Consider the following 26206-nt stretch of genomic DNA (forward strand, 5'->3'; position numbering starts at 1 on the left):
TTGCAGGTGGGTTCTTTACTGTCCGATGGAAAGGGAGAGAGAACTGATGTATTTCAGTTTTGGAAAGAGATAAATTGAGCAAGGTGCTGAATGAATGTTTTAATTTGATATGGGGTAAAGTTGGAAGCTCTCATGTCTGGGAGGGTTCTTCTCTGTGCAGGGCGAGGACAGATAGAAGGTGGGTGGACTCGGACCTTGCCCAGTATGCCGTCTTAAGGGGAGAATCTTCCCAGGACTGCCTTAGGCAGGATCCTGATTCCATTTAGGGTAACAGGGTGCCAAACGCAGTACTTGTGGTAGACTCCAGGCCTGCAGTGTCTGTGAGTGCCGAGTCATACCGTGCTCTGCGTCTGTCACCTCTCAGTGACATTGACCTCCTCCCTCCCCTGTGAATTTCCCTCCTGCTGAATTGCCCTGTCCACTGTGTGCATAGCTCCGTGTCCGCTTTCCTTTGCGCTGTTCTTATCTCTGTTTAAACTCCTGCACCAGGTGGGGCAGTGAGGTGGAGGTGGGCATGAAAGCCAGGAACACTCTTCAGATGTCTCCCTGTAGCCAGATGTTATCAGATCTCATCTCCTGACCATGATGTGAGGAAGATAATGCTATTCATTTATTTTTTCATGTAGGCTGTAATTTTTAGAGCAGCTTTAGGTTCACAGCAAAATTGAGTGGAAAGTATGGCGTATTCCCATAGATCCCTGCCCTAGCACAACCCAGTCCTCCCACACAGTTAACATCCTGCACTGCGGTGGGACGTTTGTCTCCTTCGGTTGTTGTTTTTAAAGATGAGAAACCGAGGGTCTGAGAGATCCGACCCTTAGACAGCAGGGCTCCAGCTCCCCCAGCTGAAGCCCTCCTGCCTCGCTCCCTGTGACAGCATCCACAGCACAGGGTCTCCCGGGGGCTCGGCGCTCCTTCTGGTCCTCAGCCTTCTTCCCACAGGGGAATGTAGGGAGCGGGGCTGCACCAGGTGAGAGGCAGGGGCGGCTAGATTCTCACGTTCACGAATCTAGACGTTGTTTTTCAGTGGATGAGCAGGGTTTGGCCAAGCTGTGACTTGATTTCCTGAAGTTTACTTTTTATCTTGTTTCCCTTCTGCCATGTCCCTGTTCCACCAAAGATTACAGAAAAGACTGATAGAGTGATCCTTAAAATCTTTTCAGTTGAGATTTTTATCTGGATGTTTCAGAAGTTACTTTCATGTGACAAGTAATGTCAAAGTTTGGTGGAAATTACTGACAGGCTTTTAAAATCAGTTTGTTCAAAGCATCGATTGTAAATATAAATTTAAGAGCGAAGGCTTATCAGGGCGGTAGATTCAACACCCTCCCCCTTTCTCTGCTAGTCCTCAGCTGAACCAAAAGTAGCCCTCCATGTCCTTTGGAACAGCTGGAATGTGAGTGTCTCTGAACTGGTTGTTGTTGTTCAGTCGCTCAGTCGTATCCGACTCTTTGCAACCCCATGGACTGCAGCATGTCAGGCCTCCCTGTCCTTCACCATCTCCCGGAAGTTGCCCAAGTTCATGTCCATTGCATCAGTGACGCTATCCAGCCATCTCATCCTCTGACACCCTCTTCTCCTGCCCTCAATCGTTCCCAGCATCAGGGACTTTTCCAATAAGTCAGCTGTTCATATCAGGTGACCAAAATCCTGGAGCTTCAGCTTCAGCATTAGTCCTTCCAAAGAGTACTCAGGGTTGATTTCCTTTAAGGTTGACTGGTTTGATCTCCTTGCTGTCTACTGGACTGGTATGTTTATTTGTTTACACTTAATGGGTGTGGAAAGTGGACTCAGATTAATTGCCTCACTTGGAGTCACACCAATGATGGCAGAGCTCAGATATGAACCCATTTTTTAAGATGCTTGTCCCTGTGACCTGCTCTTATACATTCCTCCTCAATAAACAAGAGGACAGTAAATAAACAATAAACCACTGGGCAGTAAGTAAACAGTCTCAGCAGGAAAAGAGCTGTGCCTCATGGAGGAGAGGGAGATAATTCATCAACATTGAGCATTCAGCAGCTTTGTTTGCCGTTCTGTATTTGGATGGCAGCACTGACTCGATGGACGTGAGTCTGAGTGAACTCCAGGAGTTGGTGATGGACAGGGAGGCCTGGCGTGCTGCAATTCGTGGGGTCGCAAAGAGTCGGACATGACAGCGACTGAACTGAACTGAACTGAGCAGCTCTACAAACCTGACCTAATTCCCCTGGGCACCATGCAAATAACTGACCACCCCTGTCTGCTTCCCAGTCTCTCTCTCCTTGCCTTCCACATCCCCTCATGGTTTCACCCCAGGTGACCAACCACTGGAATACTTTAACAGGATGGCTCTTCCTCTTTATTTCACAAATTCCTGGAGAAATCAATATTAGAGCTCCATACAGGGCACTTTGACCACACTGTTTTCTTTTTCTTTTCTAACTTTAACGCGTAGAAAATCCCATGGGATGAGGAACCCATTTTGAGAAACAGGTCACAGCAGCTTTTGAAATACAGGCAGATAAGCAATTAGTGTCTGATTTTCCCTTGGGGAAAAAAAGATAAGGAAAGTTAATATATACTACAGTAGTAACTCAGTGAGGTTCTATGCCAGTGGTGCATTGTATAAATGATCATGTTTGACTAAACAATAGTCTTCTATAGGAAAGCTTTATGCTGTCTTTGAGTCATTAGTAGTACATGGCACAGATTTCCATTCAGACCTGGAGTGGAAACAAATCATCATAACGTTTTTTTTTTTTTTTCTGTTCTTGTATTAGGTGTATTCCAAAAGCTTTTGGATTTATAAAGTATCTTTGAAACAGGAATAAAGAGTTTACCAAATACAGTCCATTTAATGGGAAAACCAAATCAAACTGAGATGTAATCTCAAGGTGTTTTTGTACCTAGTGTTCATGTACCCCGTCTTTTCAGAGGCTCGTTGGTTTCTATTTGTGTGATGTGAGTTTAATTGGTCTCAATATAGGCTTAAATTCAGTAGGTGTGTGATTATTCACCATGTGTGCAGGGTGCCACCACACAGGTCATGCTCATGTAATCCTTACATGCATCCTGTGAGGAATTATCCCAAATTTTCACATAAAGAAAGCCTGACTCATCCATGATTGTGTGACTAATCAGTGCTCATTATAAATCAAGTTATTTCCCCTTCAAACCTAGTATACTTTTCAACAAAATTAATTTATAAGGAGGAAAATCTCTACAACACTACTGTATACGCATTCTGTTGATGGTTAGAAGATCAACAATCTGATTCATCATAGGAAGGGTCTGTTGCTGACTCATCAAAGGAAGTTTATGCAGTGTATGATTAATGCCATTGGCTTTGAAGTCAGGCCAAGACATGGGTGAACCCAGGCTCCACAGCTGTGGAGAAATGTCATGACTTTGAGTAAACATGTTTGTGTTGTAACTTCTCAAAGTCTCAATTTTTTCATCTACCAAACAGTGACAGTACGACATCATTCATAGAGTGGGAACGAGAATTGAATACAATACTGAACATAGAGCATTTAGTGGAGTACCCAGCAGATAGTACAGATTTTTTTGGTAGCTGTTATTACTAACAGTAGTGGTGAGTTAGGGAGATACTATACTGATACAGAGTGATTGAAGACAGATGTGCATTGTTATTTGGGGGGACATAGGAAGACTTTCTTATTAATAAAATCGTACCGATCTCACTGAAGATTTTTAGTAACAAACAGCCTATATATAGTACGTATGACTTCAGTGATGCTTTTAAAGATATTTTAAAATACGGAGCCAGATTAGAATATTTCCCCATTATGTTCATATTTTAGTTACTGTTGCTAATGGATTGGGGATAATGCCATGAATAAATTTCGGACAGGTGAGGAGTCTTCAACCCTTTTAAAACAATGTATACAAAACTAGGTGCAGTATATTCTTGGAGTCATTAAAAACATCTGTACGACTATTCCATAATAGTTACACAACTGTTTTTATAAGCTCTTGGAGAATAATTTCTTGCCTTGACTATTATTCATTTTCTACTAGAGTTAATATCGAGCATAATAGGTCAGAGCTTAGTTTCTAAGCCAGGAAAAATTGATTGATTTTCATTATATGTAAGTAAACTAGTTTTGTTAAAATTAATAAAATTTGAAAATGAAAAATGTATACAACTAATTTATGGCAGAGAGTTTTGAACCTTAAAAACATTCCTAGTACAAGACATCTAGGTTGGGAATATATAGAATTAGCTTCTTTTTTTCATTTCCTATATTTATTTAAAAATACTTCTCCATATAGTCTTGGTCAAGATACATCAGTGTTTAAAGTAATAACTTTGGATGTCTGTATACTAAGTACAGAGAACTTTATGCAAGAAAAGGGGGAATTTTAAGTATACAATCCTTATAGATTTTATGCATTATGAGGATGAAATAGATGAATGATTTATCTACTTAGACTTATCTATTAAGAATGATTCACCCTTTTATGATAAACTGTCTGTTGCTGGGAACTGACTTTTGAAAATGATATGTATTAATACATGAAATAAGATTAAATGGATTAAAAAAGTCTCCATTTGTAGACATAAAGGGATGATGTGTATTTGTATGTTATGTGTGTGTTCCAGCTTATTCATATCATTGTCCACCTTTTAATTATCATCATCCTTTTAACTAAGCAGTGAGTTTTAGTGTTTTAACCTTTAGATCTTCAATGTATGATCTATCTTGAAGCAAAAACATCTCAAATTCAAATTATAATCCAATTTTTATTTCTTTTCTCAGATGATGAAACATGCTTGGAAAAATTATAAACGTTATGCCTGGGGTAAAAATGAACTGAAGCCTGTATCCAAAGGAGGCCATTCAAGCAGTTTGTTTGGTGAGTAGAATGTGCTTTGGCTTATTCCTGGCAGTAACTTCTCTCCAATCGACTGCACTTGTGGGTGGTGGAGAAAGTCTGTGTGACCCTCCAGATTGTGTTGCTAGGAGACTTGCACACCTGATGGAGTTGTCTGCAGGGGTTGTGCGTAGTGTGTCCTTCAGACATAGCACTGACTGCACTTTGGAACCACCTGCGTCCCTTGAAAAAATACTGATGCCTGGGGCACACTTCCAAAGATCCTTATTTAATGGATATGGGCACAGTATCCTGATTTTTAGCTCCCATGTGGTACATAGCAGAGCAGTATTTGTTGGCTGCATTAACTGCTTCCTGTCAGATAAAAGCTGTGTCTTTATCAATAAGCTGGCCAAGGCAGCCAGCCGTGGTGACCTTCACTGTGTCTCAGTGACTCTCAGCTTTGGCTCTGAATTTCTCTTGTTTGTGAGAGAAAGGGAGGATGGAGTCGTCTGTTATATGAACTTCCAGTTATCCACTTTGGCATCATTTTATTGCTTTGGGTTCTCACAGCCTGCTTCTGTGATTAATACCTTCTCCATGTACTAATAACATTCACATTGTGGAGGTGCAGAAGCTAAGTAACAGAAGCGTTAGATGGATTCCTTGGGTCACAGAGCTCCCCAGCGCCCTTCTCCCTGAACTCCATTCCTCTTCAGTTCTCACAATTTCGTCTGTAAGTAACAGGATGAAAGGCGGGGGGAGGATGTGAATCTTGGTCTGATGCTTCTGAAATCACCATGGAAAAGGTGATGTTCTGTCTTTTAACTGAAGCTGTTATATAGCACGTGCTAAGTCACTTCAGTTGAGTCTGACTCTTTGCCACCCTGTGGACTTGTAGCCCACCAGGCTTCTCTGTCTATGGGATTGGCCAGGCAAGAATGCTGGAGTGGGTTGCCATGCCCTCCTCCAGGGGGTCTTTTGACCCAGGGATCAGACCTGCATCTCTCACATCTCCTGCATTGGCAGGCAGGTTCTTTACCACTAGCGCTACCCGGGAAGCCCCCTGTTAAATAGATCACATTCTGTAACAAATAACAGTATCAGCTGACCCTACGTGCCACGGTGCCATTTGTGCATCTTCTCATTTAGTCCCTGTTACTACGTGCATTTTAGAGATGAGAAATATGAAACAGAGAACAGCTTGCCCAGTGCTAGCCACCTACTAACTGGCTGACCTGGTACCCGTGTGACTGGCTAAGGTCAGAGTCTGCTCCTAATCACCCCACTATACTTTTCCATTTGTTTAGGACCTTCCATGTGTTTGGCTCCCTTTCCAGCACTGTTATTAATAAACACAAATCTTTGCAAAGTTTATGACCTAGTGCAGAAGACATATGTACAGATAGTGAATTACCAAAGGACTGGGTGGATTCTTTGAACTAGAGAAGACTCTTGAGAGCCCCTTGGACTGCAAGGAGATCCAACCAGACCATCCTAAAGGAAATCAGTCCTGAATATTCATTGAAAGGACTGATGCTGAAGCTGAAACTCCAACACTTTGGCCACCTGAGGTGAAGAACTGACTCATTTTGAAAAGACCGTGATGCTGGGAAAGATTGAAGGCAGGGGAGAAGGGGACGACAGAGGATGAGATGGTTGGATGGCGTCACTGACTCGATGGACACAAGTTTGAGTAAACTCCGGGACTTAGTGATGGACAGGGAGGCCTGGCATGCTGCAGTCCATGGGGTTACAAAGATTCAGACACAACTGAGCAACTGAACTGGACTGGGTGGATTCAGTAGATAATCATTGGAAGTTCTGAAAAACAGTAGACTCTCTGGTAGGGAGAAGGACATTGCAGGAACAGTTAGGGAGCACTGGATGAGTAGGGAAAAAGGCTGGTTGGTCCATCACAGCAGCTCATTTTAGAGGTGAAGAGAATCAAACCTGGAGTGGTAGCAGTACACGTGGTTTCAGATAATTCTAAAGTATGTTTTGAGGACGTGGTGACCAGTTAACATGGGTGATGGTAAATAAAGAGAGAAACCCAGACACTTTATGCAGACTCAGAGTTCTTAATTTTTTTATTGTTTACTATAACTTTTAAAAAAAAATAATTCCAGTTTTGCTTTTATCTCTATGAAAGTTGTTCATACCATTAAGAAATCATTTAGTTGTAAAATTGCCATAATCTTTATCGAAGAGATTGCTTAGTTCTGTGTTAATACAGTGACAATTTTTAAATTTATTGTTAAGCCTTAAAAACATACCGAGTCTTTTAGCATGGAATGTGGAGGTGAATAAGACATGACTTCTCTATTTTGAGGAACTTCACAGACTAAAAGGAGATGCATATATGTAGTTACAATGGGAGATAGAAAGTGATGAGTGAAAGAGCAATGTAAAGTCTTCCTGTTGAGGGAGTTGAGAGGAAATAAATGAGAGTCAGGCCTGGCTACGGCATGGAAGGAGAGGCTAGGATCAGTCAGAGCTGCAGAGAGGGGGTTGAATTCCATTTTTGAGTAATGGTTTCTTAGAGCTATCACTAAACAATTTTAGATCTAATTATAATTAAAACAGTTTTGTGCAGGTGCACTTTGATGTAATTACATTAAAATTAATATGTGTATTGCTCCTTGGTTTCAGGTCTTTTCTTTTTCTTGCTAGAGAATGTGATCACAAATGAAATTTCTAAGAGATTTATTTTCTGCAACTCAGAAAAGACTTTAAAGATTAGTGTACCAATTAATAGTCTATGATAATTTTTAGTTTGGTTTGATTCAACATTTAAATTTTCTTTCACTGAAAGAACTTTAGACTGTATTCAATATTCTTGTTTACTAATAAATTCAGTATTACTCACTTCCTCTTCAAGGTATGCTCAGTGTGGATATATGGATCTGTCAAAGGTGTTTATTGAGTAAGTATTTTTCTGATATTTTCAGGTAATATCCAAGGAGCAACAATAGTAGATGCCCTGGATACACTTTTTATTATGAATATGAAAGATGAATTTGAAGAGGCTCAAGCATGGGTTGAAGAAAATCTAAATTTTAATGTGGTAAGTTCAATAAAAGCTGCCTATTCAGTTCTTAAATCTCAGTTAACGTGGACAAATTCTCCTGTGGGGTAAATTATTGTGTTGTACCCTAGCAGAAACAAATAATGCAATTTTAAATAGTATCGTACTATATTCTTAACTTTCCCTCCCTTACTACACAAATACATGTCTTTGTGTTTTTTGGGGCAAATTAAGAGTAAGAATGAAGAAATTAATATTTATTAAGACCCACACGTGCCAAGTATTCTTGTTCAAGTCCCACAGCACCCCCAAGAAATGAGTATTATTTTCACACCTTTACAGATTAGAAATCAGAGACTCAGGGCTTATCTAGACCACACAGAGAGTTGTACTCAGAGCTGTGACCTCACAAAAGCCTTGTGCTTCTGCACTGCGCCATGGTGCAATACTGCGGCTTTGTTAGAGGAAGCTTTGTTAGCTAGAACCCAGGGTGTTGTATGGTAAGCTGCGGCTCAATGCAAGACTATAAGAGAAATTAAAATAGAGAAGTTTATTACTTAACAGGTCCTGGAGAGGTACATGACTCACCTCCAGGGGCCACACAGGGAGGTCAAGGCAGAGTATAGACAGAGAGACAGGACCTGGGGCACATGCCTTTATGAGGGTAGATTGAGTGCTTCAGGGTGCAAAGGTAAGGCCGAATTGGTCAATTCAAACCAACTTTGTAGGCTCCAGTAACGTCTTTTCTGAAGGGCACACAGAGGGCGGGCCTGGTGGTGGGGGAAACATGATCACAAGACAGAGTCCTACCAGGAACTGACATTTGCTTGTGACCCTTGGGCTGTTTTCAAGGGCACACTCTTGCCTGAGGGGCTAGTGTCAATTTAAAGCCCCTGCCAGCCACTTGGCAGAACAAAATGGATACTGAGTCAGTAACACCGTGAAGTAGCTTATCTAATCACACCACATGCATCCAGCAGCAGCTGCATCCACTTTCCCATAAATAAGGTTTTAAACTTTGTTGATTGTAGACCCTTATCAGTATAAACTATTTTTTTGGCTGTATCACGGGGCTTGCAGGATCTTAGTACCCAGACCAGGGATCGAACCTGTGCCCACTGCAGTGGCTGCACAGAGTCCTAGTCACTGGATAGCCAGGGAATTCCCAATATAAAGTTTTATCAATTTCTATATGAAATAGTTTTAAAATTTTGTCCACATACTATCATTTTTAATAAACCTCAGTACCCACTGTACATCAAGGAAAAGGTTCATAATTATGGGTAGTGAACATTTCATGATAGTTTGGGACTACATCTTGTCAGAGCAAATCTAATTCCACAGTCATTGCTTTACCCTCGTAATGAGATTAACAAAGAACTTGTTTTCAGAACAGGAACAGTTGGCCCTGGTGATTTTTAGTCATTCACTTAATGTTTGCATCATTGGTATTTTTTTAAGTTGAGTTACATACACATACCCACACACATACTTTTTTCCAGATTCTTTTCCATTATCGTTTATTACAAAATACTAAATAGAGTTCCCTGAGCTATACAGTAGGTCCTTGTTTATTTTATATACAGTAATATGTGTCTCTTAATCCCAAATTCCTAGTTTATCCCTCCCCCTTGCTCCTTTGATAACCAGAAGTTTGTTTTCTATGTCTGTGAGTCTGTTTCTGATTCATAAGTTCATTTGTATCACTTTTTTAGATTCCACATATAAATGATATCATGTGGTATTTGACTTATTTCACTGTATTATTTTTAATCTGAGATTACTTTGCAGAAATTCTTGTAAGCCTCTTTCTGTCTGCTAAGCATTTGCTAATATCTGTAAATCCCCATAACTAGGCACAAGTACCATGCTGTATGTTGAGAATGGACAGAGAAAGTTTTATCCCCCTGCTGACTCCTCTGCATTGTGGAGCTCTTCTCACCAGCACCATCCAGAGTATTAAAGGCAGCATAACACTGAGTCCTTTTCCTACCTCTTTGAATTAAAAACATATTCCTATTCCTCTAATTAATTGCCATAAATACCCCACTTTGGAAATCACTGAGTTGAATAATCAGATGAGTCTGTGTTTAGTCTGCCTGTAACTGAATTTAGAATATAAAAGACACAGTATTCCAACATAAAGGGACCTTGGAAATTGATGTGCTCTGTCTTTTTATTTTAAATATGAAAAAACAGGCTCAAGGATTGAGTGATTTTGTAAGGTTCTATGGCTCTTTGGTTGGATATGACCTGTGGTAGCTCAGATGTAACCAATAGACCTGAGTGTGAAAAATTAAGGCAATGAACCAAAAGGTTTCTTTCTGAGGATTTTTCCAGTAGTCCTATATGAATGTGAAAGTTGGACCACAAAGAAGGCTGAGCACCAAAAAATTGATGCTTTCAAACTGTGGTGCTGGAGAATACTCTTGAGAATCCCTTGGACAGCAAAGAGATCAAATCAATGAATCCTTAAGGAGATCAACCCTGAATAATCATTGGAGGACTGATGCTAAAGCTCCAATACTGTGGCCACCTGATGCTAAGAGCTGACTCATTGGAAAAGACCCTGATGCTAGGAAAGATTGAGGGCAGGAGGAGAAGTGGGTGACAGAGGATGAGATGGTTCTATGGCATCACTGACTCCATGGACATGAGTTGGAGCAAACACCAGGAGATGGTGAAGGACAGGGAAGCCTGTTGTGCTTCAGTCCATGGTGTTGGAAAGAGTCGGATACGACTTAGCGACTGAACAACAACAGCAGTTCTTTCTTAGTAGTACTTTTGCCCTGCCACGTTATTTTTGAGTAAACTCAACTACCTACCGGCAAAGAACTATGGAATGTCTTCAGCTATATATGGAGGAGAGAATGGAGAATGTATTCCCTCCCCATCCTCTCTTCCAGAAAAGGAGGAGAATGAGACCTAGATTCTTCCAGAGTCTAATGATGGAAGGCAGGAGAGGAGACTGTAGTGACCTAGGCCTAAAGAGTGTCCAGGTCCCTTGTTTGGCACTTAGGCCGTTGCTGCCACAAAGCTTCCCCAAACACTGCAGCAGTTCCTTGCTTTTCATGTCCAGTGGCAGTCTGAGAAACTCTGGAATCATTTATTTAAAAGGATGAAGCACAAAAGCCTCGCACAGTAATAGTCAAGGTAACAGAAGGCAGTTGGAGGGCCTCAGACCACGACCAGGTGACATGAATGTGTTCCATGGACCGTAGGAGCCTGTGAGGAGGCAAAAGGAATCTAATAGGGGATATCAGGCTATTTAGAACTTATGAAGAGCAAATTCTTTGACTTCTTTACTTGTCAGGTAAAGGAATTAGACTATCAGTTGAATGATGCCTAAGATACTGTGCTTTGTTTCTTTAAAATTGTATTTTTGTATTTCTGTAAGATTTTCTTCAGTGACTTCACAGACTTTTATATAAAATATAATTTTAGAACTGTTATTGATAATCTTGGGCTATACCCTTCAAAATATACTTTTAAAAACATAGTCACAGGTCTCAAATTTCAGTTTATTTTACCGTTCCTAATGTGAGAGGTCTTGAAATGTATTTTTTGCAGTTCTCTCTTTGAGTATTCAATCCATGGGGTTGCAAAGAGTCGGACACAACTGAGTGACTGAACAACAACTTTGGGTATTGCTATATTTTTCTTTAAAAATATAAAAGTTTATCAGTAACATCCAAATGATAATACTTCCCATATTACAATTAATAACACATATAAATTCAGGACAATTGTATTGATTTAAAGTGCTTCAGCTTACAGTCTTCTAGTTGGTTTTATTATGTCCCATAAAAGAATCTTTCCTGTATTCAGTCATTCTACCCAGAGATTCTGACAATTGTGTCAGCAATTATAGTTTTCTTTCTGAAAATGCTGAAAACATTGTTCCATTTATGTAAAGGAAGGAGAAATTGGAAAAGCTTAAACAGAGACAGAAAACTTATTTTTATGGATAACGTATAGTGTCATTCCAGCCTGAATAAATTATTGCTTGTTTTCAAATTAATGCTTTTTCCTGATAAGGTATTTTAATTGACAGTATAAAGGTAATGCAAAAAAAAAGTTAATGCATCCAAATTTATTGCAAGGTAAAAATAAGAATGAAACTGAAATAGAATCATTGTTGTTGAGAGTTGTTTTATCTTGTGGTGCTCCTGAGTATAAACAAATCTTACAGTCAAGAATAAATTTGTTTATATGTGAAATATTCAATTTGCATCACTTACAGGTATAAAGTACATGTCTTTTATTGGTTTATACTGTCGTTAACCAAAACTCATTTTCTTTTAATTAAGGCATAGCAAGTTGATTGAATTTGCATACTTGGTAGTACAAAGTACAAATGGCTGTAACAACTGACTTAAATCACTGAGATAATCTGTAGGAGCAGGGGCTTCAGGTAGAGCTTTGTATTTATTCCAATTCTCTAAAGGCACGTAGGTCTGGGCAGAAAACGTTAAGGGTAGACTGGTGGCTGAGTTTTCTGGTTTTAGTTCAAAGCAATCCTAAGACAAGGGATCCAAAGCAGATCCTTGGCTATTCATTACTCATTCATTAATTCATGCATGTATTAATTATTACTAATCACCTTTTTTAAAACTTTTTAGTTTGTATTGGAGAATAGCTCATTAACAATGTTGTGATATTTTCAGGTGAACCCCCAAAGGCATTCAGCCTTACATATACATGTATACATTCTTCCCAAAACTCCCCTCCCATCCACGCTGCCACGTAACATTGAACAGAGTTCCATGTGCTATACAGTAGGTTCTTTTTAGTTATCCATTTTAAATATAGCTATAGTAATTACCTTTTAATTGTCAAGTTCTTACCCTAATGAAGCTTATAGTCTAGCAGGAATAATAGTCAAATTACCTAGTTCAGGCCAGGTTTTTTAGGAAATGAAGAAAGGACAAAGGAAATTACTATTTAAAGAGTCCTGAGACATACAGAGTATTAATGCTGCTGCTGCTGCTGCTAAGTTGCTTCAGTCGTGTCTGACTCTGTGCAACCCCAGAGATGGCAGCCCACGAGGCCTCCCCGTCCCTGGGATTCTCCAGGCAAGAACACTGGAGTGGGTTGCCATTTCCTTCTCCAATGCATGAAAGTGAAAAGTGAAAGTGAAGTCACTCAGTCATGTCTGACTCTTCGCGACCCCATGGACTGCAGCCTACCAGCCTCCTCCATCCATGGAATTTTCCAGGCAAGAGTACTGGAGTGGGGTGCCATTGCCTTCTCCGAGTGTTAATGCTAGGTGATTTTTTTCATAGATTACCTGATTTAGTCTTTGTGACACATTACAGGGGGTAAGTGGTGTTTTCCCTATTTTTATAGATGAAGCGGTAACTAATTAATCTGCCCCAAATCATGCATCAGATAAGAGCTGTGCTTTTTAATAAGATCTGCCTAACCCAGTGACCCTGTTTTTAGTGGAAAGGAAATGCCAAGAGTTGAAAAATACATAGGCAGCCAAAGAATTTGAGTCCCTCAAAAGTAGGCATGTAATCTTGATATCTCAGTACTCATTAGGATATATCATTCCATAGGTATTCACTAAAGATTAATGAAATGATGTGTTGTTACCTTGTCCTACTTACTGACAAACTTTGCTAGCCTCAGCTAGGAGAGAAGCTGACATGGAACATGGGTAGCTGCACTGTGTCATATTTTTAAATAGTTAGAAATGATCTGCAGTTCAGGTGCAATTGATATGCTTGTTTTTACCTAACCTACTTCCAGAACAGGTTTGTGGTGGCTCCTGATACAGGAAGATCATTAACCTAAGAACAAATGATCAGGAGTTTCATATTTAGGCCTTTGCAAATTCAGTTCTGAACTTCCTCCTTTCTGCTGCTGCTAAGTCTGACAGAGTCCGACCCCATAGATGGCAGCCCACCAGGCTCCCCCGTCCCTGGGATTCTCCAGGCAAGAACACTGGAGTGGGTTGCCATTTCCTTCTGCAATGCATGAAAGTGAAAAGTGAAAGTGAAGTCATTCAGTCATGTCCGACTCTTAGTGACCCCATGGACTGCAGCCTACCAGGCTCCTCCGTCCATGGAATTTTCCAGGCAAGAGTACCAGAGTGGGTTGCCATTGCCTTCTGCTTCCTCCTCTCTACTGTGACTTTAAAAAAGTATTGATCACCTAGATCCTTCCATGAGGAATATTGAAAACTGACTTTCATAATGAATTCTATGTCATAGACATTTACTCCAGATAACAATTTCTTATATTAAACCCTCAGTAAAAATCAAAGCTATACTAAAATATTATTAAAAAGCCTTTTTCTGCATTGAGGTAAAGTGATATCTCTGTATGAGAGGATGAGCTTTGAGAATGACAAAGGCTAATGATTAGCTTGTTCCAGACTCTAACTAGCAACACAATGAGACTGATCTTTGGCAAGCACTTGAATTGTGCTTTTTAATTGTAATGAACACCATATGTTTTAGATAACAGAGGTATTGGTAGCAACAGTGACTGTATTTTTAAAGATCCAGATTATTCTCTTACCCAATTGGAATGCCATCCTACTTTTAGCAAATAAGCTGTAGGGTTCTCTATCTGAAGGTTGTAAGTTGACCTCAAGAAGCAAATTGGGATCTCTTCAAGTGCCTGAATGAGTTCTTGGCTTAGGTCCAGAGCTCCATAACATGGAGTATAGGAGAAGTGACCTTTGCCTTAGTATTGCTTTTATAAAAGCTCTGTTTTCGAGCAGCCTTAACGTCCTGATGGTGTAGATAACTGAGTTAATTATCCTGTCAAATGGAGCTGTTCAGTGTTTTCTCTCTGAATGCTAATCACTGTCTGCCAAAGGAGATGATTTCAGTTTTGGCTATGAGGATACTGAGCTATGATCCCTCTGTCAGTAATCAGTGATAGAGTGGACTGCTGCTTGAGGGCCTTTCTGGACCTGCTTGGTAAAACTAACCTATTAACAGAGAGAAGAAGGTGATTTGCCTATCTTTGTTGCTCGAAGAACTGTACTTTATTCATCTTAAGAGGTCTATCATGTTACTTAAACATGAAGTTAAAAGCTGCTCAGACACATATTATACTAAGCTATACTGTTTAATATTGTAATTTAATCTATTAAGAGGAGATGTAATCCTCAAGATGTTACTACAACACACACTTTGAAGAACCACATACAAATGAATGTGTATGCTAAGCCTAAACATAGACAAAGCTTATGGGTAGTTGCCTGTCTTGAAAAGGATAATGCTGTTTCCACTGGTTCTCAGTAAGATGAAGCATAGTTGTTCAGTTTCTCAGTCTGTCTGACTCTTTGCGACCCCGTGGACTGCAGCATGCCAGGCTTCTCTGTCCTTCACTATCTTTGTGAGTTTGTTCAAACTCATGCCCATTGAATCAATGATGCCATCCAACCATCTCTCCTTTGTTGCCCCCTTCTCCTCCTCTACTCAGTATTTTCCAGCATCAGCGACTTTTCCAGTGAGTTAGCTCTTCACATCAGGTGGCCAAAGTACTGGAGCTTCAGCACCTGTGCTTCCAACGAATATTCAGGGTTGATTTCCTTTAGGATTGACTAGTTTAATCTCCTTTCTGTCCAGTGGACTCTCAAGAGTCTTCTCTAACACCACAGTTCGAAAGCATCAATTTCTCGGCACTCAGCCTTCTTGGGCTCTGAGAGCCTTCTCGGCTCTCACATCCATACATGACTACTGGAAAAACCATGGTTTTGATTATATGGAAATGTGTCAGCAAAATGATGTCTCTGCTTTTTAATACGCTCTCTAGGTTAGCACATGTTAGTAGTGGAGCAGTTGTTATTAAACAGTTATGGCATTGGTTTGTATTGGGGCAGCTGTTATTAATACTTGCTTGTTCGTTACTTATAGTTCATTGAATAGAAAACTGACAGGAAGTTTAGAGGAATAGCTAGCAGAGAAGTATTCTTTGATGTTAGGGCTCAGAGAATTAGTCTGAAAAAAAAAATTCTAATAATTGGAATAGAGAATAGGATTAAGATATTTAAAATTAAGATATTTCTGGAAATAAAAATTATTTCCTAAGAAGTGTTTTTCAGTTTAAAGCAATCCAGTCTGTTCTGCTGTATGGAACATAAGTTAAGAATTAAGGAGAGTTCCTTAAACTTGATGCAGATTTGATTCTAAATAATTATCTTAAAGCCTGAAGGTGCAAAGGAGCAATATATCTATCAAGGAAAGTGTGTGCCTCTATAATTCCTCAATCAAAATCCATGGCTGAATCTGTTCTACAACCTTAATTTGTTATTCAAATAGTCAAGACTGTTATTTCACTTACTAAAATCTATCATCTTATAATTTGCTTATAAAAGTGAATAAGTTGCTTATAAAAATGCACCTAATAAATTTCTTTGAGTTATTTAAAATACCATCCTGTCTCGTAGAAGGAGGTTGATATATATATGTGGATCAGAGACCCTGAATATGAGGGTTAGGAGAATATGTTGCCTCACCAATTTAGGTACGACGCCCCTTATCAGCACAGAAGCAGTTACGGAACAAGAACAAAACCCCTTGCCCTTGGCAACATAATTCTCGTAAAAGAAACGGGGAGAATGAGAGGATAACAGGCAGGAAGGCTAGCGGCCCCCAAACGGAGAAAATAGGCTGCAAGTGTCAGACGTTTTTTATCTTTCTCTTAAGCTGCAGGGCTTCCGTTGTAGCTCAGCTGGTAAAGAATCCGCCTGCAATGCGGGAGACCTGGGTTTGATCCCTGGGTTGGGAAGATCCCCTGGAGAAGGGAAAGGCTACCCACTCCAGTATTCTGGCCTAGAGAATTACATGGACTGTATAGTCCATGGGGTTGCATAGAGTCATACACGACTGAGTGACTTTCCCTATATATATTTGTATATAGCAAGCACATATACACATACTTAGTATGCCAGAGGACAGCAATACTAAGGAAAGGGGTTAACTTAATGTGGAAATTACCAGTCTAAGACATCCTGGGCAATATGAGACTTTAGTAGGGAAGCTTAGTTTTTGCATGATTTTACCTCTTGATTTTAGTTGCAAAGTTAATTATACTACATATCTTATTTAATTTATGTGTGATTATGGTTACGTGTGTTCTTTGATTCAACAGCTATTGGTAGAGGAAAGTCAAAGTGAAAGAGCAGTTTTTCCAGCCCACATAGTTTTGTGGGTAGGCTTTAAGCCGAAAATGTCCACCTTCCCCTTGCTCATCCATTGTGCATGCAGTTTAAACAAAGACTGGATCTACTTCTCAAACTGGCACTCACACGTGTACATTCACTGTGTACTAGACACCATAGGATACGTAGGGCGTATTCCTGAAATGCGACCTGACTTAAAGATTTAAGGAATTTAATCTCATTTAAAATAAACACAAGCTTCTGTATAGCACAGGGAGCTCAGCTTGATGCTCTGTGATGATGTGGAGGGGTGGGATGGGGTCGGGTGATGGGAGGAAGGCTCAAGAGGGAGGGGGATATATGGATACATGTAGCTGATTCATGATGTTGTACAGAAGAAACTAGCACAACATTTAAAGCACTTATACTCCCATTTTTTAAATTTTTTAAAGATTACATATGTAAAAAAAACCAAACACGGATTGAAGGAGATTACAAAATCTACATTGTTAAGATAAATCACACAAAATTTTAGTGTTGCAGGCTGTTTGGGGCTCCCATCCTTCACATACTGTTCTCTCCCTGCCCAGACCCCTCTTCTGTCATTAGGGTGAATCACTGGAGAAGTTTTAGAGCATCTGAAAAGATGCTGCATTAATATTAATAGGATGCGTATCTTCATTCAAATTTAATAAGATTATTTTCATGTGAATTAGAATCAAGACATTTATAAAGTTGGCCTCAAACCCACAGATTGTAGAAGTTCACTTTGGAAAATCCAGATATCGTATAAAGTACTTTAAGCACAAAAGGAAATTTGGTCAGGATACTATATTCAAAAAGAGGATTTGAAACATAACTCACTTATAAGGGTATGGGACATGACTCCCAAAAGGATCAGTTTGCATTCTAGTATTTAGAAGATTATGGTTCTGCAGTTTCTGATTTGCTATTCATCCCTGAGGAAGCTAGGCCTTATTGGTTTACTTCAGCTGAGGTTTGTGCAGTGTAAGGGCAGCAACTCTTTACTGGGTACTTTCACCTGTGCCAGGCAGTGTGTGCAATGCACGGACTCATAGTGCCCTGTAAGAAGTGCATGGTCCCTTTTTACAAATGAGAAAACCAAGACTCAGGATATGTGGTTTGCCTGGGATCTCACATTTAGCTGTCTCCTGAACCAACCTTCGATGCCAGGTCTTTCTGCCTCTAGAGCAGTGTTTTTATAGTCTTTTGCCCCCACTATAGCCAAGCAAGATGTTATGTTTTTATCTTCTTAGTCCTTTTCATCTACAGATCTGTAAAGAGTGACCTAAAGTATGCAAATTTCAGTCTTCTTACCTAAAACATAGTATAACCCCAAATGTTAAAAGCTCTCAAACTTAGGCTTCACATAAGTTGGATTTAACTTTGGGGGGAAAAAAGGATAAAAAATTATATATTGGGAATTCAAATGTAGTTTTGGCTTTCAAAAGAAGGTAAATATGATGACTATTGTGTATGACTAATGGTGATTTGACATTCCTGAATGAGATCTTCAATGACAGGAACACAAGGAACTAGGAACCTGCATGGATTCACTAACAAGCCAGATTTGCTTCTTGGATGGGCTCACCAAACTATTAGATCTGAGAAATTCAAAAGACAAAGCACTGACCTTGAGCAGGGCACTTTGCAAAACCATCTCTCAATATCTTCGGACAGAGGAAGATAAATAGAATTTAGGTTCTAAGAACACATTGCTGGATCAATAACTGGTTGAACAGCTGTAACCTGTAAGTGACTGATGTCTTGCTGAAGATATATTTATGATGATGTTTGACATGGCTCAGTCCTCTACTTTGCAATAATTTTTATCAGATATTTATAGAAAAGTCCCAGTTATCCAAAGTTTTCAAAGGAGGAAAAGAGAATGTATAGCAAATGAACCCAAAGCTAGAATAAGAATATAAAATCAACATGCTTCAATAGGCAGAAATGTGGAGGACTATTCTTAGGTTTAAAAACTAAAACCACAAGTACAAATTGAGAGTGATAAGATTTGAGGGTTTTATTTATTAGATTTTATTATTAGACATTACCTTTAGACATAAGAAGTATGGCTGTGTGAGCAAAAATAAATTAATAATTTCCTTCCTTTTTCCCTATCAGTAATTTTGTGGAATATTAAAGCTTCTACCAATATTTGTATGATACTCATTCAGAGTGATACACATCACAGATAAACTATTACTATGTAAAGTTCTCTAATCAAATTAGGTATTAGGTACATATTAGAAATTAGGGAATACAACTAAATGAACTCACCAGAGAGTCATATATTATGATGATTTTTCCTAACTCTAACCTAGTTATTGTCTCTTATAAGTAATTTTCATGATCTTCCTTTTGCAAGAAAAAAACAAAGTTGTAACTTATGCAATTACTTAGCTTTAATTTGTGAGATCCTTACACCTTTTTAGAGAGAACATGTGGAAATTAAATGAAAATACATATTCTTTTTTTCCTGAAAATGTAGACTCCCACTAAAATGTAGACTCCATAAGTTGAGGACCTGAGATTTCATTGCTGTGTCCCTAGAACCTAGGACAGTGCCTGGCACATAGTAGTTGCTTAATAAATGTTTGTTAAAGGAAATAATTTCTCCAAAAATTGTGACTAAGCTCATCTGCTGGGCATTGACTCCATATATTAGTTTGCTATTAGCCTCTGTGATTTCAGTGAATGATTTGATGTTAGGCAAAAGTGAACAATTATCACGTAGGCCCAATGACCATGAAAAGAAGCTAACAAAAGCTTGGAGTTTAAACAATACACAAGCCCCTGTGTCCCTATCCTTTGAAGCAAAAGACTTTTGCTTTAGTCTTCCAGGCCTCTCTTGAGTCTCAAAAGGCTGGCTCAAGAGTTAATGATTAGGAAATGTGAAAATGTAGAAACAAAAAATAGCTATTGGGCCTGGAACCTGGTAGCAATTTAGATTATAAATCTGCCACATAGCATAATCACTGAACTCCCAGTTCCCTGAAAGATATAGGTAAAGGCCTGGCACACATTCCTGTGTTATTTTTACAGGAAACAGACCCACCCCAGATGAAAACTGCTGACTGTAAGCACATAGACCCTAGTCTAGTTGAAACCAGAATATTGATGATGCTTGAAATTTTACCTTGATGCCGTCCAATCCTGAGAATGGTGCATGAGCTGATCATGCACCCTACAGTCCCCCCCCCCCCCCCCCCCGTCACACTGCCTTTAAAACCCCTTCCCTCAGAGCCATCGAGAGTTCAGGTCTTTTGAGCATGAGCTGCCCTTGTTCTCATTAGTATTGTGCAGTAAACACTGTACTTTCCTTCCCTGCAATCCAGTATCAGTAGATTGGCTTTGTTGTGTGGGCAAGCAGACCCAAAGTTTGGTTCGATAACAAAGTGTATCTAACTTCTATTGTAGGTTAGCTGTGCTAAATTGTCTATAATAGAATGTAATAGTCAAATATTATGAAACGATTATTGGCGATATTTACCAACTATATGCCAGAATTATATGACCATTAACAAAGATACCTGATGCATTATCACGTGAGGTGACAGGAATGAGGAAAACAGAGCCCTAGACCACAAATCAGAGTACTCAAGTTTAAATCCTGATTCAACCACATACTAGTTGTCTGACCTTAAAATAGTCACAATAACCACTATAATTTTGTTTCTCCATTTGTAAAAGGGACAAAAGAATAGCAGTTATTTCATACAGTTGGTATGAGGATTAAAAGACTTAGTCATATAAAGAGACTATATGACTATAATGCAGGATATAGTACTTTGTAAATAGTAATAGAAGCAAGCTATTATTGGTGTATATAAGAGCTAATTTAAAAAGGTTCAACATATATTATTGCTCAGTCACTCAGTTGTGTCTGACTCTTTGCAACCTTATGGACTGTAGCCCACCAGGCTCCTCTGTCCATGGGATTTTCCATGCAAGAATACTGGAATGGGTTGCCGTTTCCTACTCGAGGGCATCATTCCAATCCAGGGATCGAACCCACATCTCCTGCGTCTCCTGCACTGGCAGAACTATTCTTTACCACTGAGTCACCTGGGAAGTCCAACATATAATCCTCTACTTAGAGATGAAACTTATTCTCAAAGAAATATGACCATCCCAGACCAAAAGCAGTATATTTGAGATTCAGCATTAGAACCCAAGCCGCTCCAAGTTCAGATCCTGATGCAGGAAGAGTTATAGAATGATGTTGAACTACCAGCCAATGTATAAAGAGCCCTTATGGCCAAACAGGCAAATGAATAAAATAAAAGAACACAGAACAGAATAATAGAATATCCTGAGCCTGTCACATCTGCACAGAGAATATTGAGTATTATAACCTCTACTAAAGAGCCTCTTGATGAAGGTAAAAGAGGAGAGTGAAAAAGTTGGCTTAAAGCCCAGCATTCAGAAAACTAAGATCATGATATCTGCACCCATCACTTTATGGCAAATAGATGGGGAAACAGTGGAAACAGTGGCTGACTTTATTTTAGAGGGCTCCAAAATCACTGCAGATGGTGGCTGCAGCCATGAAATTAAAAGACACTTGCTCCTTGGAAGGAAAGTTATGACCAACCTAGACAGCAGAGACATTACTTTGCCAACAAAAGTCTGTCTAGTCAAGACTATGGTTTTTCTAGTAGTCATGTATGGATGTGAGAGTTGGACTGTAAAGAAAGCTGAGCGTCAAAGAATTGATGCTTTTGAACTGTGGTGTTGGAGAACATTCTTGAGACTCCCTTGGACTACAAGGGAATCCAACCAGTCCATCCTAAAGGAGATCAGTTCTGGATGTTCATTGAAAGGACTGATGTTGAAGCTGAAGCTCCAGTACTTTGCCACCTGATGCAAAGAGCTGACTCCTTTGAAAAGACCCTGATGCTGGGAAAGATTGAAGGCAGGAAGAGAAGGGGACGACAGAGGATGAGATGGTTGGATGGCATCACTGACTCAATGGACATGAGTTTGGGTAAACTCCGGGAGTTGTTGATGGACAGGGAGGCCTGGTGTGCTGCACTCCATGGGGTCACAAAGAGCTGGACATGACTGAGCGATTGAACTGAACCTCTGCTGAATAGAGAGAGGAAATAACTTCATTTTATAAATATTTTTATAATTGTTATTTTAAGAGTCAAAATTATCTATAATATTTACATATATTTGACACAGTTAAAAGACAAAGCTTTTCCTCTTGTGTATAAATTTCTCTGAGCAAGCATGTAAGATTGAAGAAAATTTAAATATTTCATGCACTTTTCATGCTGATATTTTTCTCGATTATATCCTACCATTTACATATGAACATCCTTTATTCTGTTTCCTACAGAATGCTGAAGTTTCTGTTTTTGAAGTAAATATACGCTTTGTTGGTGGACTAATCTCAGCCTACTATCTGTCTGGAGCAGAGGTAAGATGGAAAGTGGCTTATAAATGGGAATTATGAGTGTCTTAATATCATATTTTCTGTATGGCTTTTGTGGTATCCATTAAATTTTCACATTTTGATTGGCCTCTAGCATATACTGAACTCTTTTATCATATACTAATTAAGTGAGCACACTGGGAAAGTTCAGCAGAACATGCATGTCGAAAAATGTTAAACAGTGCCTGTAAAAAAGCCTGGCTCTATTAGGTTACGTATCGTGTGATTAAAACTACAAATTATATATGCCTATGGACAAAGTCATAAGGTTTAGTGGAGTGGCAAGCTTGTGGATTTCTTTCTTTAAAAATTATTTTAACGTTAGTATATATCCCTGTCACTGAGTCGTGTCTGACTCTTTGTGACCCCATGAACTGTAGCCTCCCAGGCTCCTCTGTCCATGGGATCCTCCAGGCAAGAATGCTGGAGTGGATTGCCGTTTCCTTCGATCTTCCCAGCCTAGGGATTGAACCCCTGTCTCCTATGCCTCCTGCATTTCAGGCAGATTCTTTACCCACTGAGCCATCAGACATGTTAGTATAATGTTAGCTTAATAAAAAAAAAAAAAATTGAAATAAAGAAAGCTTGGCAAGTGAGATATAAAAACTAGTATTTAAGAAAATGAGTGAGATATTCTGCTTCCCAGTTAGAAGTCCTGTAGGCCAGTAAGTCCTTGTAAAGTGTTTTGCAGCTCTTCCTAAGTTAGGCTTCATTAATTATCTGCTGCTCAGGGCAAAGAAGAAATTTTTCATTTTTAGCTGCTTTTTATCAGTAGATTAAGAAGAGATTTTTGTATCATGCTCATGAAGAGCATAGATGCTATTTCCTCAAAAGGCTTTGGGCAACTTTATGAATAACAACCTAAGTGTCCACTAAGAGTTATTAGTGGACCTCACTTTTAATGTCAACAGTGTTAGAAGCTGACATCAAGGAAAAACAGTCACATATTTCATTTGCATATCAATCAGATTTGTGTTAGTCTCAGCAGTCTGGCTGGGGCAAGAGTGGATCTGACCTAGCATACTGGTCCATGTGTTTCTGTGCTCCTTCAAACAAGCTTAAGCAGAGCAATAAACGTTTAATGAGAAAGGCTGCGTTCCTTTGTTTCTGTCTCTCAGGTACTTTCCTACTAATAGCAAAACAGCTTGTCTTTCACTTTAGATTTTATTCTACCATAGAGGTTTTCAAAGTATATAGATGGCTTCTATATTCCTTTTAATGTGTCCTCTTTGTGTTAAATCCTGTTCTTCGTTATCCCTCTTCTTCCCTTTTTCCAGTCCCAAATAACTTCAGTTGTTCATTTTGGTTTAGGATGTTCTAAACACTAATCAAGGGAATCCATAATTTTAAAAACTCCTACTTAAAATTAGCTACTGGTTTTTTACTGAACAAATTTCTGCTTTTAGCATTTGTGTCTTTGCGTACCCAGTGTCTGCATATTCTCATTACTTTTGATGTGGCATACTTGGTTTTAACTCTCGTCATCATTTCTGTGAGGGTGAGACAATTTGGAGGAAATAGGACTACTTCATTGTATCTGGACTCAGATAGGGTAATAGAACATGCAAAGAGAAGCAGTTATGTATTTCTTCTAAATATTTATCATATAAATTGGGGTACTTTTTCACCCATAACAGTGTCTTAAGTTTATGTGTTTGTTTCTATATATGAGTATTCTTATTAGAGACATATTTATTTACTGATAAAAATATAATACCCACAGATACAGTTTGCCTGGATAAAATCATTTGTCTAAGACCTTGTAAGAGTATTTTAAAATTCTATGCTTAGCTAACTGTAGTAAACAAAAGACCATAAAGAACACTTCCATTGAAAATAATTATTCTTTTAGTATATATGCTTTGTCCTTATCCATGTGCAAACATTGTATTAATTTTATCTATATTTTCTGTATTTTAATTTTATGATAAAAATTAACTTAGCTTAACTTCCTTTCTTATATACTTTTGTGTTTATATAGAATATATTTTTAATTTTAGTTCTTAAAGATTCATCTTCTCACCACCGTTTTTGCTAACTGTTCCCTAAATGTTGAACAGTTGGGTTGTTTTCAGTATTCCTATAGTTTGAATAATGTAGCTATAATCACCAATAAATATATTTATTCTTTAAAGTGAGATTGCCAGATGAGAAACAATTAGTATTAGACTGTTTTACCATTATCTCCTGTTTTTTCCTACCAGTTACCTCATCACTGATAGTTACCTTTCATTTGACCAATAACAGGAATAGGATCAAGGAAAAATTATTTACCATAAGTCTGAGCTTGATCTATTTGTCTCCATATCAAAATGAAAAATTAGGCATTCATTTAATAGAAAGAACATCAACATGGCCACATTATGAATTAGTTGGTTTTTGATTGTTAATAAAGTTCTGTGCTACACACTTTTATGTAGATCAAGGTATTACTAAGATAGTCTAGGAAAATTCATCTTCCTAAATTATCTCATAGAGGGACTGCTAAATCACCATAATTTAACATTCTCATTTCATCGCTGAGGTTCAGGCGTGTTCTGAGAGCATCTTATAAATCACCTTCAGAAGTATATAGGCCTACATTGATATAAGCTCAAGATTTTTAAATTTATGCTGCAAAAACAGAAGAGGAACCACTGCTTTGGGTTACATACCTCAGGAAAATTATAGTTAGAAACACTGAGCAATAATGAAGAATGTCAATGAATTTCTAAACCTACCAAAAGAACAATAGACACATGAAATACATTTTCAAAACTTAAAATGCCCTAGCTCAGTTAAAATATGTTGTAATATTTTTTTTAAAACCAAGTCACAGGATTTCCAGAGTCTATGTAAGAAATACAGATAACCACAAAAAGTACAAACCAATGGGATAAGAATAAGATGAATACCAAACACTAAATTGTATTAAAAATAAAAGAGATAGCATTGCTGTATTATTACAAGTTTGAGGGAAACTAAAGTCTGTATTGAAGATAGTAAATAGCAACCTCTGCAATACCATTCCCCAAATTACATTCTACAGATCACCTTAGATATGGCAGAATAAATCTGTATCTGTGTACGTTCTAAAAATAAATTAGGAAAAACTACATCCTATATTTTTTCTTAGAAATTCAAAGTCACAGAAAAAGAAACTAATTTTATTTATCTTTGTGTTTCCCATACTTACTTAACTACAAACTCTTTTTTTTTTAATGTAACATCTGCTAACACTGAGTTACAAACATTGTTTCCCAGAACAAATTTTGGGAAATGTTGATTAAGAGTAACAAAGCAAAAGTGACACTGAAAATCGGCAAATGCAAAATAAGGCATTTCAAGAGACAATGATACATGTAGAAAATAACACATATGACTATATCAAATATTATTGTTTCTTTTACCACAGAAATCGATGGTTGTGTTGAGCAGAAAATTAATTTAATGGGATACAGTCGTGTCACAGACATGTAGAAAAAGGCTGAAGAACAAATTGAACCTAACACTCTCAAGGTGCCAGAGAGGATCTTTATAGTTGAACAATCACTCTGGGACATCCTAGGAATAATAAATATCACTGATTTTCTCTACCCTTGTCAAGATGCAAAGCCCTATCAGAAAGGTCAGTTGTCTGTTTTAGTTAATGTGGCCCCGTGAGGCTCTTGGGAAATGAAAGGGAGGATATGATAGGAGTCTTCCATGTGGCTTGAATTCTGTATCCCATGAAGACCAAATATAGATAATTTCTAAACCGGAAATTCAGGCTCTGTTGGAAGGGTAT

General features: G+C 38.6%; 1 protein-coding gene across 1 annotated transcript in view; it reads left to right on the forward strand.

Annotated features, from left to right (window-relative positions):
- Positions 1–26206, forward strand: part of MAN1A1 (mannosidase alpha class 1A member 1) — a 173315-nt gene that overhangs the window by 41331 nt on the left and 105778 nt on the right. The window contains exons 3-5 of the mRNA XM_027551103.1: positions 4767–4863; positions 7773–7888; positions 22345–22425. Of these exons, the coding sequence (XP_027406904.1) occupies positions 4767–4863; positions 7773–7888; positions 22345–22425 (294 nt within the window). The remainder of the gene's footprint in view (positions 1–4766; positions 4864–7772; positions 7889–22344; positions 22426–26206) is intronic.

This window comes from Bos indicus x Bos taurus, chromosome 9, assembly GCF_003369695.1.
Source record: "Bos indicus x Bos taurus breed Angus x Brahman F1 hybrid chromosome 9, Bos_hybrid_MaternalHap_v2.0, whole genome shotgun sequence".
NCBI classification, from domain to species: Eukaryota; Metazoa; Chordata; class Mammalia; order Artiodactyla; family Bovidae; genus Bos; species Bos indicus x Bos taurus.